General features: G+C 48.7%; 1 protein-coding gene across 2 annotated transcripts in view; it reads right to left on the reverse strand.

Moving 5' to 3' along the window:
- Positions 1–16,301, reverse strand: part of RGS3 (regulator of G protein signaling 3) — a 60,957-nt gene that overhangs the window by 35,304 nt on the left and 9,352 nt on the right. For both annotated transcript variants that reach the window (XM_088527986.1, XM_088527987.1), the window contains 6 exons: positions 14,211–14,316; positions 13,280–13,622; positions 12,789–12,828; positions 9,366–9,553; positions 7,679–7,762; positions 1,304–1,415 (listed from right to left, as the gene is read on the reverse strand). In XM_088527986.1, the coding sequence (XP_088384112.1) occupies positions 1,304–1,415; positions 7,679–7,762; positions 9,366–9,553; positions 12,789–12,828; positions 13,280–13,622; positions 14,211–14,316 (873 nt within the window). The remainder of the gene's footprint in view (positions 1–1,303; positions 1,416–7,678; positions 7,763–9,365; positions 9,554–12,788; positions 12,829–13,279; positions 13,623–14,210; positions 14,317–16,301) is intronic.

Genomic DNA, 16,301 nt, shown 5'->3' on the forward strand with positions numbered 1-16,301 from the left:
AGCATCACAGCCCCTTTCTGAGCACCTCAAAAACAGCATGGGGCAACACTAATGCAGGAAATCATTTCTTTCAGAGAATCAGTCCCGCTCTGGAATTAGCCCCATCAGTGGGGAGCACAGGCTGAGGGCCACAGGACTGTCCCTTGCACAGACACGTCAACTCATACAACCGTGGAGTAATTCAGGTTGGAAGGGGACTCTGGAGATCTCTAGTCTACCCGCTCCTGCCCAAAGCAGGTCTAATAGGAACAGGGTGCCCCGGACTGTGTCCAGGTGAGTCTTGAACACCCCCAAGGACAGTGATCCCACAGCTTGCTTTGGGATTCGAACATCCTCATAGAAAAGAATAAATGGTTTTGCTCATGTCTAAGCAGAATACCTCAGGTAGGACCCTGATCCAGCAATACTTGACACATGCAGTCCAGGAAAAGTCCCAGCCCCTCCCTGGGGTGGTCAAGCAAACGCGTGTGGCCAAACAGACCAAGTGCACCAAGGAAGGCACAGAGCGGCCCTGAGCTGGGGCCGAGACGAGCCTCTGCACCAAGAAATAGGATGTTGTGGAGCTGTTTTTCTGTTCCTCTTTTGAGCCTCCAGCAGCAAAGGGCACCTTTCACATCACCTCAGTGTTTCAACTTCAAATAACCCAATTTCAAGCCATTCCCCTGACCTTTAACAGCTCCCCAAACCCACCCAAATTCCAGGATAGGACCATCCAAAAGAAACCAAGCACGGGCCAGGCTGCAGCCACTCCCCGAGACCCAGATTTGCTCTTTCCTGGGGGCAGGGTGTGCATGGGGGAGGGCCGCTAGCCGGGCCGCAGACCGTGGGCGGTGGAGGGGGGAAGTAGGGCAAGTAAAGGTCAGTGCGGCCTGGCCCGTCTCTCGAGGCAAACCTCGAGACTTCACTTCCCTTTCCACCCTCAGCTGGTCCCCACTGTAAGCAACGCAGTGCTGACAGGCCAGGGAAAGGGGAACAGCCCAGCACATCAAGACATTTACAAATACTGGCCCCCAAATCCCTAAGAAAGTCTCCATTCCAGCCATGGGAACGGCACTCCCAAAAGCTAGTGCTCCTTGAGGCCTCCTGGGAGATGGAGCTCCTGAGAGCAGCTGAACACAGGGATGGGAAGGGTGATGCTGCACCTCAATGGGGAGATTGGGCAGCACTGTCACCACTGGAAGTGACCGGGTGCTAAGGAGCTGTGCAGGTTACCTGGGCTGCCCCTTGGCTGGCTAGAAACCTGCTTGCAAGCGAAACAGCTCAGACAACATCCCCAGAGGCTCCAGCGGCTGCCAGCACTCACCCTCCTGAAGCTTGACGTTCTGCAGGTAGAGAGGGTTCCTCAGCACGTTGCAGCGTCCCGGCTCGTCCTCCTTCGTGAAGAGCAGCAAGTCGGAGTAGACAAAGAGAGTCACCTGGAGGGCACAACACCAGCAGAGGAGAAGCTATAAGAAAGGCATGTTTCATCACAGAGGCAGCGTCCTCCCAAAGTCCTCTGTCCCGAGGAGATGCAGCAGCCATGAACAGCAGACCGGCCACCCTTGTCCTGCAAGGGCTGCACGGCTGCCGCCGAGGTTCCCACCACACCGTTCCTGCTGCTGCCTACCGAGGTTTGCCGAGCCCCGCGACGGGGAGAGGAACCGGCCCGGCCGTGCAGCGACGTGCGCACACAAGCGCCCTGCTCTCTCGAGTCACTTCCCATTTACATAAGTTGTAAATCAGAGGAGCAGGAGGAGTGAACAAGCTGCTGATCAAACCTAATACAGTGGAAGCGGCAGCCTGAATGCAATGCTGATCTCCCCACATGTACTCACTAAGGAGCTTCTTGTGGTTTTCACGTACAGTCCCCATTAGCAAATAAGTTTGGCTTTAAACAACAACAAAAAAGTGGGCAGTTGCAAGGAGAAAACTTGATACCTTTAAACCACTTTAATGGGTGGAAAGCAAATACTAAGCTGAGATTCTGCCCAGCTCCGTGCTTAAATAATGACTCAAGTGTCCTAGGAGGTGGGACAGGAGCTACTCCAGAGCTGTGGTATTTACTCCCAATGCAAAGGGAAGATCTTGTTCTCCTTCTGGCTCTTGACTGTGGCCCCTCATATAATCACTATATAAACAGAGTCTTAAAATGAGAAGAACCAGCTCCTCCACTTTACTGGCGATCCTTGGCCAAGAAGCCTCCAGGAAGCAGTGGACATCCGTGGCTGAGGTTTGAGCCTGTTCTGTCCCCAGGCAGAAGCTGGGGGCATAGAGCAACCCAACGCTTAAGAAGATGCCAGGAAATCGCTGCAACATACCAGCGCCCTGGGCCCCCTGCAAAACATCCAACCAAGCATGTCTCATAGCACGGGACACAGCACAGGAGCACACAACTGCTTTGAACCATGAGTCCTTTGGATGCTCCCTCCACCTCCTGGAGCAAAGGGGCAGAGATGCTGCCACCAGGAGCTGCAGCTGTACAAGAGAGAGCAGCAACGACAGAAGTGTCATGGCCAACTTGTAGAAACTTGTTCTCAAGAGCAGAACACAACCCAGCATCCCAGGGGCTTCCCAGGGACCTGGGCAGCTGGCACCGCTGCCACTGTCACCACCAAGTCGCGCTTTGCAAGGTGACTTTGCTCAGGACAGGGGCTGAGTCATTGTTTAGGGGGGTGCACTGCGGGTACAGCGTGTCCCCATGCCCAGCAGCCAACAGGCACATGTCAGAAGAAGGACAAGCCGGGCAAGAGCTTGTCACGTAGGGCTGAGCCTTACATCAGGGTAGCAGCATCTCGCTTTGAAGCCAAAAATCAAGCCTTTGCCATCAGACTGCTCCTAGCTGTGCAAATTTGTCTTTGTGAGGTTCTTGATAAGCACAAGCTGCCAGCAGAGCTTTAGTAGGCAATTAAACCTGGGAGTGACCCTTTCTGTCCGTATTATTTGGAAGATCCCTTCCCCTGTGCTCAATATACTGCTGGCCGAGTGCCCACGTTCACTCTCTTCCATACTTTTGACCTTGTTATCAAGGCAAGGAATAAGAAAACAGAAACCGCATTATAACCTTTCTTCCATGCCTGTCTTTTTCCAAGAGGTTTAGCCTCTGGAACATATCTGGTCCTGTTCTGGTGCCCTCAGCCTCAAAAAAGAGATGCTCAGGGATTGTTCGAAGAGCAAATTGCCAGAACAAAGGAGATAAAAGCATAACCAGCAAGCAAAAAGAGTGGAAATGAAGAAAATGAAGAAATTGGCTGCATACCTAGCATGCAAGGAAATTAAAAGGCAAGGGAAAAAAGAGAGAAGGGGCAGATGGAAAACATCCCTTCAAAATCAAGCAGATTTAAAATGGGAATATGGAAACACAAACACAAGAATTATTTGCAGATAACATTGTGCGTTAATGGGAAGATGGGAAGTACTGAATGCAGGATGAGGAAGGATAAAAACAGTCAGTGCTTGGGGAGAAAAAAAAAGCAAACAGCAAGACAAATGGACTCTTCTGAAGACAGAAGTAGGCACATTTCTTCTATTACTATTGCTGCAGAGTTCCGTCACAGGAAGGAGGAGATGATAATCATGCCCTGCGGAAGAGCTAACAAAAATATTAGGGAAAGCTGGCTTGAAATTCCACCTTGCAAACAAATACCTTTGCACTCGCACTTAAGAGTTGTTAACTTTCTCCCAGTCCCTTCCTCTCCCACACACCTACGCACGTGGACAGCCATCGCCATCTGTGTTGAACAACAGTTCCACAGCGGAGCCACCAACACGGTGGGTCACCGCAAAATCCAGCCCACTCGTCCCACTGCACAGCAAGAAAAGGCCAACCCAGGGGCTATTTCCTGAGATAGTCTCTTTCTTTAGTAAGAGCTGTGATCAGAAAAACAGAAAGAATAGGGGATACCGAGAGAAGCAGAGACAGATCTTTTATGATAAGCCACTCGGACAGAAAAAGAGACCGTCCTGTTGACTCCCTGCACTGCTGGCCAGGCAGCGCTATCTGCAGCTGGCTACAGCAAGCCCATAAGCCTTGGTAGAGACCACACAGACAGGTGTCCTTCCTAGGACTCATCCATGCACATTTTGTATCAAATTACCAGTACAGGATTCTATACCAAGAGGAAGAACTTGCTGCAAGCCCAAAGAGGAATTCAAGTTTTACCAGTTTTACCAGGTTGTATCTGCAAAGTTCATGGGTCTCCATCTACTGGACTGAGCTAAATGGATGAAACTTTTTGATTCTTCCTCTATAAACCAGATATTCCAGATCCTGAATTATTATTTTAACTATCTTGGGAGCACATCAGAATTTTCAGCACCCGGTGTTAAGCAGACGTCACTACCGGATCGATGCTGATCCAACTCCCATAGAGAGCGTGATAACACCCAGCCATTTGCATTTCTGCTCCCTGGTCATATCCTTCCAAGTGTTAGTAGCTTTCTCAGCCACAGCTGTTGCCACCGGCAGTTTTTCACTTAGCTCTCACTGCGACCACAAGAACGTGAGCACGTGATCAAATGTGATCAGGTTACCACCACTTAGGCTCTCAACATCAAGCAACCAAGCCCTGCTCTAACAGGAGAAGTGGTCTAAGCTTTGCAGGTGGGGGCAGTGCGCATGCCCCAATCACGGGCCTTCAGCCATGGGCACCAACTTCCTAGGACATGAAGGCTTCAGCTGTCAACCGTGTATGTCACCCTGGCTTACCAGAATCAAATATTTTACTTTCTTGAACGTTAGGGGGTCTGCAGCACACACCTCTGCTCACACACTGGCAAGAGCGGTGGCTTTACAGCAGGAGCAGCGAGCATATGGTGTTAGCCAATTTAAAAGTGAAGGAGAGAAGGGCATAAAGTCAGAGCAGAGAAAAAGGACAAAGTAGGACTTAGGTGGAAAAGAGAGGGGGAAAGTGAAAGTTTCTAGTATTTGCTCGCAAGTAGAGATGTCTAAAAAGGACAGAGAATGCCATCCTGAAGCATCTCTGCCATGGTGTACGAGTTTTGGTCAACTCACTGTGTTTGCCAAATCCAGTGACCTCACTGACACAGGGAGCTGAAACCTCCCTGTCCTGGGGCAGGAGTGCTAGGATCTTGTAGTGCAACATGTGCAATGAGAGAGAAAAGCCTGATACCCTGCAGAGAGAAGCATAAAACCTGGGCATAAAACCTGTCCTCCAGAGTCCTGGCAGATTTGGAGGCTATCAGGGTTCAGTGGAGAATCATCCTGAACTGGGATATCAGAGAAGAGAGCAGAGGGTGAGCAGTGTTCATGTTGCAAAGGTCCCTTCTAGGTCCTGGAAGTTCCCTCCAGGTACTTTAGAGACAGACAGAAAAGGACAAAAACCATGTTCAAGACTTTGAGCAAAATGGCCAGCATCATGCTTGTTCCTTTGGCACTTCACATGCTGGAGGGATTTCAGAGGGCCATAAAAGTGGGAATTGCAACAAAGTCTAGACAGGATGTGATTAAGGCCTGAATTAGGATTGCCTCAGAGGTAAGGTCGATGAGAGGACAGATCTTGGCAAGCCTCCAGAGAGTCAGGTTCACTCCTTCAGGAGAGGGGAGAGTTTCTTCAAAGACGTGGATGCAGCGCCTGACCTGAAGATTGCAAGGGGGAAAGATTCTTGATTTTAAAAAATGACACAGGATCTTCATTTCCAGCCACTTGCACCTGGGATCTTCTCTCTAGAGCAACACAAGCAAAGATGAGTAACAGCCAGAAAGCAGTCTTGGAAACCACGGGTAGCAGTTCAGTATGGGAGAGACGGGATGAAAAGGGCAGTGAGAAAATGGAAAGCCACGTGGAGCAAGGACTCATCAGAAGCAAGGAAGAAAAGACTCATCAGAAACAAAGAGCCTTTGTTCAGGAAGCAGACAAGGCTGGCGTGGCACTGAGCTCAAGTCAGATGAAAACACAAGTCACAGCCCTTCAGCACCAGGGAAACTCCATTGTGGTCAGGTCATTTTAGGTCTTGCTGGCTTCAAAAGGTTGGGTTCCCTTATCTCACAGCTCCTCAGGACTAAAGCAGACACCCTTGCTGCCCAAAACAAGGGATCTCTCTGGCTTTCCAAAAAGATGTACACCAGGTTTTTTGAAGCTCTCCAAGTCCCACTGTGACTTTGTATGTGATTCACCACACAGACAGGAGAAAGGCAAGCCACAGATCATGGATAATGTCCCAGTATTGTTAGATACAAGATCTGCTCCCATCAATGCTGGGCTCAGCACCACCCCAGGTGTATGCTGAGGGAAAGGCTGCTATGTTGCAAAGCTGGTGCTGCTACATGCTCATTCCCATTCTGCTCATCCATGACTTTTTGTCTTGCCCATCTGCCAGGCTTATACAGATATTACTGCATGAGGCCACCATCCTTCCCAAACCCTGTCTCATGCTGCTGGCTGGTGTACACCATTTTCCCTTTCCAGGTGATAATTCCAATCAGGAAATTCTCTTCCAGCCTTATGGTCATCCTTAGGGCATCATAAGCAAGCAGAGACCCTGCCATGTTCTTGTTCTGATCATGTCTACAGCTATTTCTCCAAAATGGCTGTTATAGCCGTTTGGTGACATAAAAAACAGCACATCTCCTCCAAACATGCTTATACCTCAATATGAAAACCCCTGTACACACACATGTTCCAACCAGGATTAAAATCACATTAGAATTATTCACAGCTATTTCACATTTGGCTTCTTCCACAGACTTCTGAATCTGACCTGAAGGCAAGGAACTCCAAACAACTCAGCAAAACCATCCTCACTTCAGCCTGGCCACCATATTTTCAAACCATCCCATTCAAGCACAGCTGTACTACACAGCTAAGTATTTATTTGATTTTTTCATTCATAGAGGTGCCTAGAAGACCCTGAGCAGTAAAGAACAGCAAGACAGACAGGAAAGAGTTTTATTTACAGATCAGAGAGAAGTTTCCAAATGGATGCTAAATTTTTCATGCACTTGTATAGAAAATAAAATAGCAAATCCAATCATAAAGAGGGAAGGAGTACATGTTGAACAACAGAGAGAGAGAGACAAGTCATTTAACACAACACAGTCTCATTTAACACAACACAGTCTGCAACTGTTTTGTACCACTGGTGAGCAATATAATTCTTCTGTCAGCCACCCAGAAGGTGCTATACAGAAGCTAAGTTTAGTTAAGCTAAAATTATTCTATGGCTTTATGAAGATGACATGTTATTCTGTTCAGTCCAACTAATTCCCCCTCCAATAATACTGCCACAAAAAAGTTAAAGTAGCAAAAGTGAAAGGCTTTTGGATCGGAAACACAATCTCTTTCAGGACCCAAATTTGTAAAAAGCCCCATAGCCAGTTCTGTTTCCAGGTCTCTGAACTTGCCCTAAATACCCCTAAGCTTCCTCCTTCCCTGGCTCCTCATCCCAGCACTGAGCCAGGAGGTCTGCTGGAAGGTCTTAGCTGCTAGGCTGTGGCCAGCAAGCATTTGCCATGCACAGCCCTTTCTTTGTGAGAATAAAGGAGATAAGAAAAAAAAAAAAAAAGTCTAGCAGAGAAGAGTTTGAGCATTTATCTTATCCCCTGATACACCAGCTACATTTTTTCCTGAGTATCTCATTAATGAAGATACTGCAAAGCAAAGTACTCCTCAACATAATATTTGAGACTGCAGTTAAGTGCGTTTAGAAAGTATCAGGTTAGACAGGACAGAGAGCACCTTACCTGTATGGTCTTGTTTCTGCTCTCGTGAAGGAGCAGCTCCTCTGACAGCAGCAAAGTCCGGGCTGGGTTGCAAAGATCAAGGGGCTAAATTTGAGAGAAAAAAAAAAAAAAAAAAGGAAACAGAGCAGAGTCAAACCTTCCACTGGAAGTGTGGTTTGCCAAAAAAACTTTCCGCCCACCCAACCCACTTTGTCTTCATTGCTCTGTAAATCACTCGGGGAGAAGCAGCTAAAAGCCACCCCACAGGGACAGAAAGTTTGCAGTCCAGCTTTGTGACAGAAACAAAACCTTACACTTAACACGTATGTCAGGCTCAGCTATAAAAAGACAATCAGCTGCTTGCATTTCTTTGTACATTAACTGTTCTGTGCAGTGTGGCCTTCGCTACGGCAGGAAACACAACCACAGCAGTGGCAATGGTGTACTCTCACCTACCTGCAGAGAAGAAGCCGCATGATTTTATGAATTATTTTCCCAGCAAGCTGAAGGGATTTTAAGACAGCTGCCCTTTTTCATGCCACCCTTCCCCCTCAGCACCTTTGAGCTCATCTAAATTTAGCACCAAAGAACAACTGGGCAGACATCAGCTGCCCTGACTGCTCTACAAGCCTTGGAAAACCAGCGCTTGGATGATCCTCCTGAGCAGCATGGTCAATTGGCCTTGGTGGAGATACCCTGCACAGCAGTACGAAACACTGCAAAGGAGAAAAGCCAGTTCTTGAAGTAGTAGAAACTCCTCAGACTCAATCCAAGACACAAACTTTTTCTAAAGCAAGAGTCAGAAGGGACAGTTGTTTTTCTCCTAAATGACAAACCCTTCACATGGCCATGGTTGATGGATGCACTAATGGTAATCTAAGTGGCCACCTCCCAGGCCACCACAGAAGCAAGATGTGGGCACAAGTCTGTCTCCCAAAACAGGCCCAGGCTCACGCTTTCCCCCAGGATGGTCAGCAGCTAAGGCTGGAGTGAACGACAACGTGGATCATGGGTTTGGGCTCCAAGGAAGTGTGCCATGTGAGCTGACGTGATGGTCTCATTGCTGCTAACAGGAGCAACCGTTTCCCACTGCCTCAGAGGCTGTTACATTGATTAATTTACTCATCATTAATGTACTTCAACGTACAGGATCACGTTAGACTTCCTGGGGTTCTGGCCATACAAGAATAAAATGGGACATAAAGAGGCAGTCAGGAGTATCTGCTCCACCAAATTCAGGGCTGAATTTTAAGACTATCACTTATGAAACAGGGGAATGAGAATATCCTGCCAAGCTGCTACTGCTCTGGATCCCAGTCAGTGTTTTTAGTGCTGGCCAGCAGCAAATCTATAAAATCCTTTTTCATACACTATGATTAATGGCTACCAGAACCCACAGGAAGAAACTACATTAATCTGCAACTTTGCAAAGCAAATTGTTGAAACCCAGCAGCTGGGATACCTTCTGCTGGTCCATGCAGCCAAAGGTCAGATTTGGAAAGCTTAAAAGGAAAAAGCCCAACAGACCATCGCTAGGGCAGGACATAATTTTCTTAGAGAAAGTACCAAATCTGTGCATTCACGGTAATACCCTGGTGGGGAATACACGTACTTTGCGTGGCAGCATGGACCCTACCTAGGGCAGCAAGCTCTGCTGCAAGCTGGGCACCGTTTGCATCCCTGACACCTCAATTCCAGCTGTGCTCACCTGCACGAAGACGGGGAACACCAGCACCTTGGGAGCCAGCGTCACGTACGTGCCGTAGGAGTGCGGGATGTGCGGCCGCATGATGGTGCAGTTCTGGTAGTTCCCATAGCTCTTCATTGTCTGCACGGTCTTCATCAGCCGGGATTTTCTCCCAGACCCCGTGTATGATTTCCCCTTACATGCATTTCCTGGACCAACAAAGGGAAGAGAAAGAAACAGAATCAGAGCAGAGGTCCCACGGAGCTGCTGTCAGCTCCACTCCTACTAGTGCAAAGCCTAAGGGGAATAACAGGAACTGAGAGCCATGGGGATATTTGTCACTCCACTATCAAAGTTTCCAGGGATTAATGAAAAAACTGCACTGACTTCATTTTCCCTCACACGAAATGGGATGTCCCATGAACTTTCTGCACAATCAAGCATATGATCCTCTATTCTGGGCATGTGCTGCCTTCTGTCCAATGTATGAATACAGTGCTTTGGAGAAAGAGATGCAGCACTGTTATATGCATGTATATTAGCAAGGCCCAGGAAAAAGAATTGAAAGCAAGAAACACAGAACAGCCCTAAACATGACCTTAAATAACCATTCTTGAATCACATCTTGCACCAGGGTGGTTTCCAGCATTCGGGAAATATCTGCCTGTGTTACGGAACTGTGAATCTTCCCCTGCCCATGGGGAGAAAAAAAACAAGCTATTAAGGAGCAGGGAGTGGGGAAAATAGTGAAAGAAGTCTGGTCTACTCTGGAATGGACTTGCTCATTCTGGGGATGGGAGTAGACAAAGTGCAAGAATTTCACATTGTGGGGAAGAAATTTTGCTTTTTAGTTATAGTTTTTAGAAGATACTGAGACTGGAGACAGAGCAAGGGACAGAGGTAATAAAGTCCTAAGCATGGTATGAATCTTCCCAGACCGCTCTCAGGGATGCAATGGTTACGCAGATGCAGGGATGTATTTATAAAAGATGACCTCATTTTGCCTAAGGCTGGCACATTGTGACCACTGATTTTCAGGATTACACTTCACAGCTGGAAAAAGCCTGAGCAGCCTGTTTTTTTTTTTTTTCTTTCTTTCTTTCTCTGCTCCACTTTTCAGCCAAAAGCTGTTAGCCTTACTCACGGGTGGGAATACAGAGCAGCCTTCCTTTGCAGCCTCCTGCATCTCCCAGCAAACCAACTCCAGCCTCTGCAGCTGCTTCAAGCCTACTAGTCCCTATCCCAGGTGACATCAGCTGGTGGATCAGACTGGACCCAGAGTCTCCAACTTGCTTTTAATTCCTGGATTATCAGTGGTAGAGCTGGAAAGGAGCTGCCAGGAGGCTGCCTGCTCTGACCTCAGATGTCCTAACCCAGCAAGGTTGTCAAGCGGGGAGCAGCTGCGAAATATTTCCTATTATTAACGTGAGATCCATTAGGCCCAAGGGCCTTGGTGTTCTCTAATGACCCATGAGTGACCCTGTGTCCAATTCTGGCTGTCCCCGATTGTCACAGCTCAATTCAAACAAGAACAAGCTCAGGGAAGGGTTGGTAGGCTGCCACAGGGACCCTGAGACCAGAAGAACATCACTCATCACCTCCCACACTGGGGCGGAAGATGGGGCAGGTTTCAGTCCCCAGGAGCCCGTCACCCCAAACAATTTGCAACTGGACACTAGCGATGGGCACTCCTCAAACCTGTGAGCAGCACAACTCCAAAGGGAACTGAATGTTTCTCTAAATAGTAATTTATATCTTTTTTGTTTTTTTTCAGAAAGGTCAAACAACAACAACAACAACAACAAAAAAAATCAATCTCATCATCTCCCTCTCGAAGCTGGTGAACTCAGCAGGCCTACTGCAGCAAGCAAACCTTTCCAAAGCCCATGTCTTGCATTTTAACACAACCAAGAGAGAAGCTGGACACTAGTCCAGGACCCTCGCCAGCAGGAAGGTCCCAGGAAAACCCTCCTGCAGTGTCTCTGCTAGAGGGGTGGCCCAGCAAAGACCCCCGAGCCTCCTTCCCTCCCAGCCCTGGGCCTCTCCGTTCCCACCACGGTGGTTCCCAGCACACTGGCTTCTGCCTTTGCACCATAATGGATAACCATAACCTTCCTGAACAAAAATGGGCCAAAACACTTCTGAACATGCTTTGGAACAGATGGGGTCTGGTCCAAAGCAAATACATGGGTCTACCCAACATTACATACTCCATTAAGTATTAGGAAGTAGCGTGTTTACTTTCAGATAAACGCCGACAGAGCCAGACCGTGCTGTGCTGGCAATTGGGACCCGCTGTTTACTGTTGGTTTTACAGCCTGCCCTGGTCAGAGGGGTGGCCCTCGTGACCTAACAGGTTGTTTCCACCTCTAAGTGCAATAGTCATAACAATTTCTCTTTTCCTTTTCTCATGGTTGCACGGCCAGATAAAAAACAAAGCACAAGAAACAGCTCAACACAGGATAGATTCAATCTGTCAGATACAATCTGTTTGGGCAGCTCAGGATTTACTTTCTCTCTTATCCCTAAATCACCTCATTTCATTTGAAGAATTCATTACCTGCACAAGTCCCATTTTCTATGCTCTGGTGCAGAAGTGCAATCAGGCTGCCCGAAGCTTCAGTCCCTGCCACAGTGTCACTGGTGGCTAGCTCCCTACTGCCTTATTTAATCAAGTCTCATGTTAACTAGAATTATCTTGTCTCTGAAGACTTAATATTAAATACATTCAAAATAATCATTAAAAAATTGCTGTGGAAAGAAGCCCAAGTCTTTCCAAATCCACCCTGCGGTAAGAAGTCCCTGTGGCTCAGCCCATCTTTTCACAGGATCTGCAAACAGCAGGAAAGAGTTGCAATTATCTACGGTACAAAACACCCCCTACATCTCAGCTAAGGGAGATTATTTTGGCTGCAGAGCTTGAGCGCCAGGAGACTCGACGCCACTTTGGCCTCGGACACACGCTGCTCGCTCCACCCGTGTCCCCACCACAGCTTTGTGAGTCCCACACTTTGCCTCCTGGGGACATCTCCCCACGACAGTCAGTGCACAAAGCCTAGCTGGAAGCCTTGGTCCGATAGTCATGCCCACCCCAGGAGAGACTGGGCCTTGAAGCAAGGGACCAGAATATTAGCACCTGCAGCGCCACATTTTGCCTAGGAAGGGAAACAACGTGGCAGCCAGGCCCATGTACACATCCACCTACAGAAACGTGTGTACAACACTGCCACGCTTAAGAGTTGCCTGTCCACAACCTCAGAGCCTGTTGCAAGAGAGGACAAGCATTATTTATCTTTAACAAGATGTGAAACAAGACCACCATGCAAAGACATGTGTCAGGATCCAACCAGGACTCAAAGAATATTTCTACTCATTCAACACCATCAGTGCTATTCCAGAGTGACTTTCTTGCACAGAACAGAGCAATTCAGTGACTCCACTTACCCACAGTAGCGTTGTTCTCTTGATAGACAGGCCTCAGCAGCTGTAAGACACAACCCACAAACGACACGGTCACCTTAAGTGGGCTCTGGATGGACTTAAAGACAACCCAACGTCAAATTTCAACAAGTTAAACCCAGCAAACTCCAAGCACTACAGAGAGATGTGAAAATCTTTTTTTTTTTTTTTTTTTTTTTTTCCCCCTCCAATTACAAACAGAAAATGAGAGCAACGACTTGTAGCTGCCTGTGGAGTGGAAATATTTCCCCTGCTCTCACCACTTGAGTGGTCACTGGGAGGGCATTCTCAGCTCTACCGTCCCAGGGATTGTCTCCCAGGGGACACAGCTCTGGCTTGGAAACATGGCATGTGCTCTATACAACATACAGAGATGATGCTTGGTAAGACTAAAGCACAAATCAGGAGAAGACTCAGCAAGCACAGCCAAGAATTAGGTGCAGTAACTTGAGCATGGTGCTCAAAAGCAGCCATACCTGGCTCCCTGGGTTCAAAGGCGCTAAGATGATGTAGTTCTTGTCCCCGGTAGAGGGTACCCGTGACAGGGGTGGCATGGTGTTCTGGCCCCGCTTGCCAATCTCCGTGTACCTCTCCCAGCCGTTTAGCACCAGCCCGTCGCTCCCGTCATACAGAATGTGGCAGCTGCGGCGCTGCTCTGGCCGTGGAGGCATGGTGCTGTTCTTCTCCCTCTTGTTGGGTGGTGACTGGAGGTCATAGGCAGACTTGCAAGATGACCTCCGGATCATGCCTTCATGCCCTGATGACTTGACCTGTGGGACGAGCCTCCAGACCAGGAGGATGATCTCAGTGGGACAGTTCCTGAAAGGGATGTCATGGGACAAGTCAGAGCTGGAGCAGCAAGGCGTGAAGCACCCCGAAGCCTTCCCCTTCCTGCAGCCACTCGAAGCACTGCTGACCTACCCAGAGCTCAAATTGTCTCTCTGAGCTCTGTGCAGAGGTACTCCTCCACACCACTTTACGGAGCTGTCCTTCCAAAAACTCTCACCCACAGCTAGAAGACACGCACTCCCTGCTGAACCCCTCTGAGACTCGAACTTGATTTAACCTGCAATTTCTCTGCAACCATCCTGGACATTTCTCCTTGCGCTGAGCAGCCTAAGACTCCCCTTGCACCCCCTGAAAGCTCAAATCCCTGCCCTACACTCCAGTTACCTCCACATAGCGCTACGACTCTTCCAAGACCACTCAGGCCATTCCCAGGTTATCTAAGGAGACCTCTCTGTCATAGCCCCTTGGTTACCCCTTCCAAGCCCCATGTCCTGTGCGGCTGGATCCCTTTCCCTCCTGCCATACCCAAGGAGAGGCCACGTGGACTTGCCAGTGATTCCAGCTGCCCTTGCGCTGACTTTGGGGGAGATCCCAAGGCTGACTTTGGGGGATACCTACCGGATTTCGTGTGCCAGCTCCACACACTTCCAGTGTTCAACAGGCCGCTCGTTCAGCTGCAGCACCGTGTCCAGCTGTTGCAGACCGGCCTTCTCTGCCGGGCCACCTAATGAAGAGAAGAGTTGAACAGCAGTCACCTACCGGGCAGAGGGCTGAAAGCACTGCAGAAGAATCCACAGGTAAGGGGACACCCAAACAGCCCATGGTCACAGCTTGAGTCACATGTTCCTCTAACCCTACTTAGGTGCCCTCACCACCGCGCACCTTGTCCTCCCAAGTCTTCTTGCTTCTGCACTTACTCAGCCCCACACAGACCAGTGCTCCCTTTCCCTGTGGTTCAGTCTTCTCTCCCTGCTGGATACCAACTGATCCAAGTTCCTCATCCTCCCCTACCCATGGGACCCCCAGATCACCCTGGCCTCTGCATATACCACCCACCAAACCCAACCCTTCTCACTTGCTCAACTTTGAGATCCCTGTTTTTGGCACACAGGACCTGTTGCCCTTCAATCCTTGCTGATAGAGTCAGCACAGGGTTGAACACGCATCCATGTTCATTATGGCAATGAAATGCCACATCCCAGGTGATGTGCAACACTATCTTTCAAGAGCCTGCAGCTCTCCACCAAAATAGGCACAGAGAACATTATAGCTGCTGAACAAGCTAGAGCCACCTTCACAATGCTCTGCCACATTTGAAGGCAGTTTCTCCATTTTTATTCTGGACAAATCAGCATCATAACCCTCCATGTCAGGCACTTGCAGGTTTCTCCTGCAATCCTTGGGCAAAGTACAGCCATGTTCACACCGAGTGATCAGCCCAGGGTCCATAAAAGAAAGCAGCTGACACAGTCCCTACCATCTGTGAGGCATCCTCACATATGCCCACTCACTACATTCCCTTTCTAGGGAATTTGTCCAGGCAGATTCTGAAACAGTTGCTCTTTCAGACATGTGTCGTTTTAATCTCTTTTGGATATAAAGCAGCTTCCTAAAATGAAGTAGATTCAGTTGTTCCTGAACTTCACCCTCCAACATGCACATGCATTTCCTGGAAAAATCATAAACCTGATCTCAACTACCGCAAACTCCTCCACCACAAGGGAAGCTCAGAGGGGTTGCTGTACTCCTGGGCTTGGAGACAACTGGGAGCCTCCCCTTGCTGCTGTTGGGACTGGGGAAACATTCATCGCCTCTCTACTGGGACATCAGAAACTTGGGGGTAATGATTTTGGCAGGAGAGGAGCAAATAGCCTTCTCTTTGGGTCTGCCAGTGGGCAGACACAGCTGAGTGAATTAGCAGCTTCTTCTGCCAAACTTTGCTCTAAGTCATAGGGAAGCCAAGCACATGATGACTGGAGGCTGCACAGAAAGCTCAGCAGACAGCAACATGTCACAGAGCTCCCTGAGGACACCCCTTGGCACGTGTGAAACTTTCAGGAGGAGACACAACTTCCCTCCACATGTGGGAAGCTACGGTCTGCCCTTGATGCCCCAGGCTGATCCAGGGCTGAAGCCAGTTCACCCCCTGAGCCCTCTCCTCCACACAGGAGCCAACTGGTCCCACTGGACAAGCTCACAGAACTTGTGTTTTGCTTCTGCATAACTAGACAGCTACAAGGCAGCAACCTATGGATGTCAGCTAATGAAATCTTCCATTTTCTACTTTTAGAATAAAACTTGAAAGGGTGACATACCAATGCACAAAGGGAAGTTAAAAGACCTCAAAAATGCTTTTTTTAGCTGCCTTTCTTTCCGTGGCTGACTCACTGATCTTAAATGCTTGCGTTTATCAGAGCTGTGTTAGACCAGAGGTGTGCAAGATTTTAATCGTATGGAGGCTCCAGCCAGTCACTTATTGCATGACTACCTTGCAGATGTCCCCATTCCTCACCACAAGATCTGATCGCCTTTCTGCATCTGAAGGGACTGCAGAGGTGTCCTGGGCAGCTGGTGATGAGCCAGATGAAGATCAAATGTTATCAACACCTCCCCTCCAGGACCAGCACTTGTCATGCAAACCTGTAAGCTATTTCCTCACATAGAAGATAACAGAAATACTGCTGTGTGTCAGTGATAATGGACTTGTTA

Source organism: Tinamus guttatus, unplaced genomic scaffold (genome assembly GCF_059628265.1).
Source record: "Tinamus guttatus ecotype Peru unplaced genomic scaffold, ASM5962826v1 Tinamus_guttatus_pri_ptg000297l, whole genome shotgun sequence".
NCBI classification, from domain to species: domain Eukaryota; kingdom Metazoa; phylum Chordata; class Aves; order Tinamiformes; family Tinamidae; genus Tinamus; species Tinamus guttatus.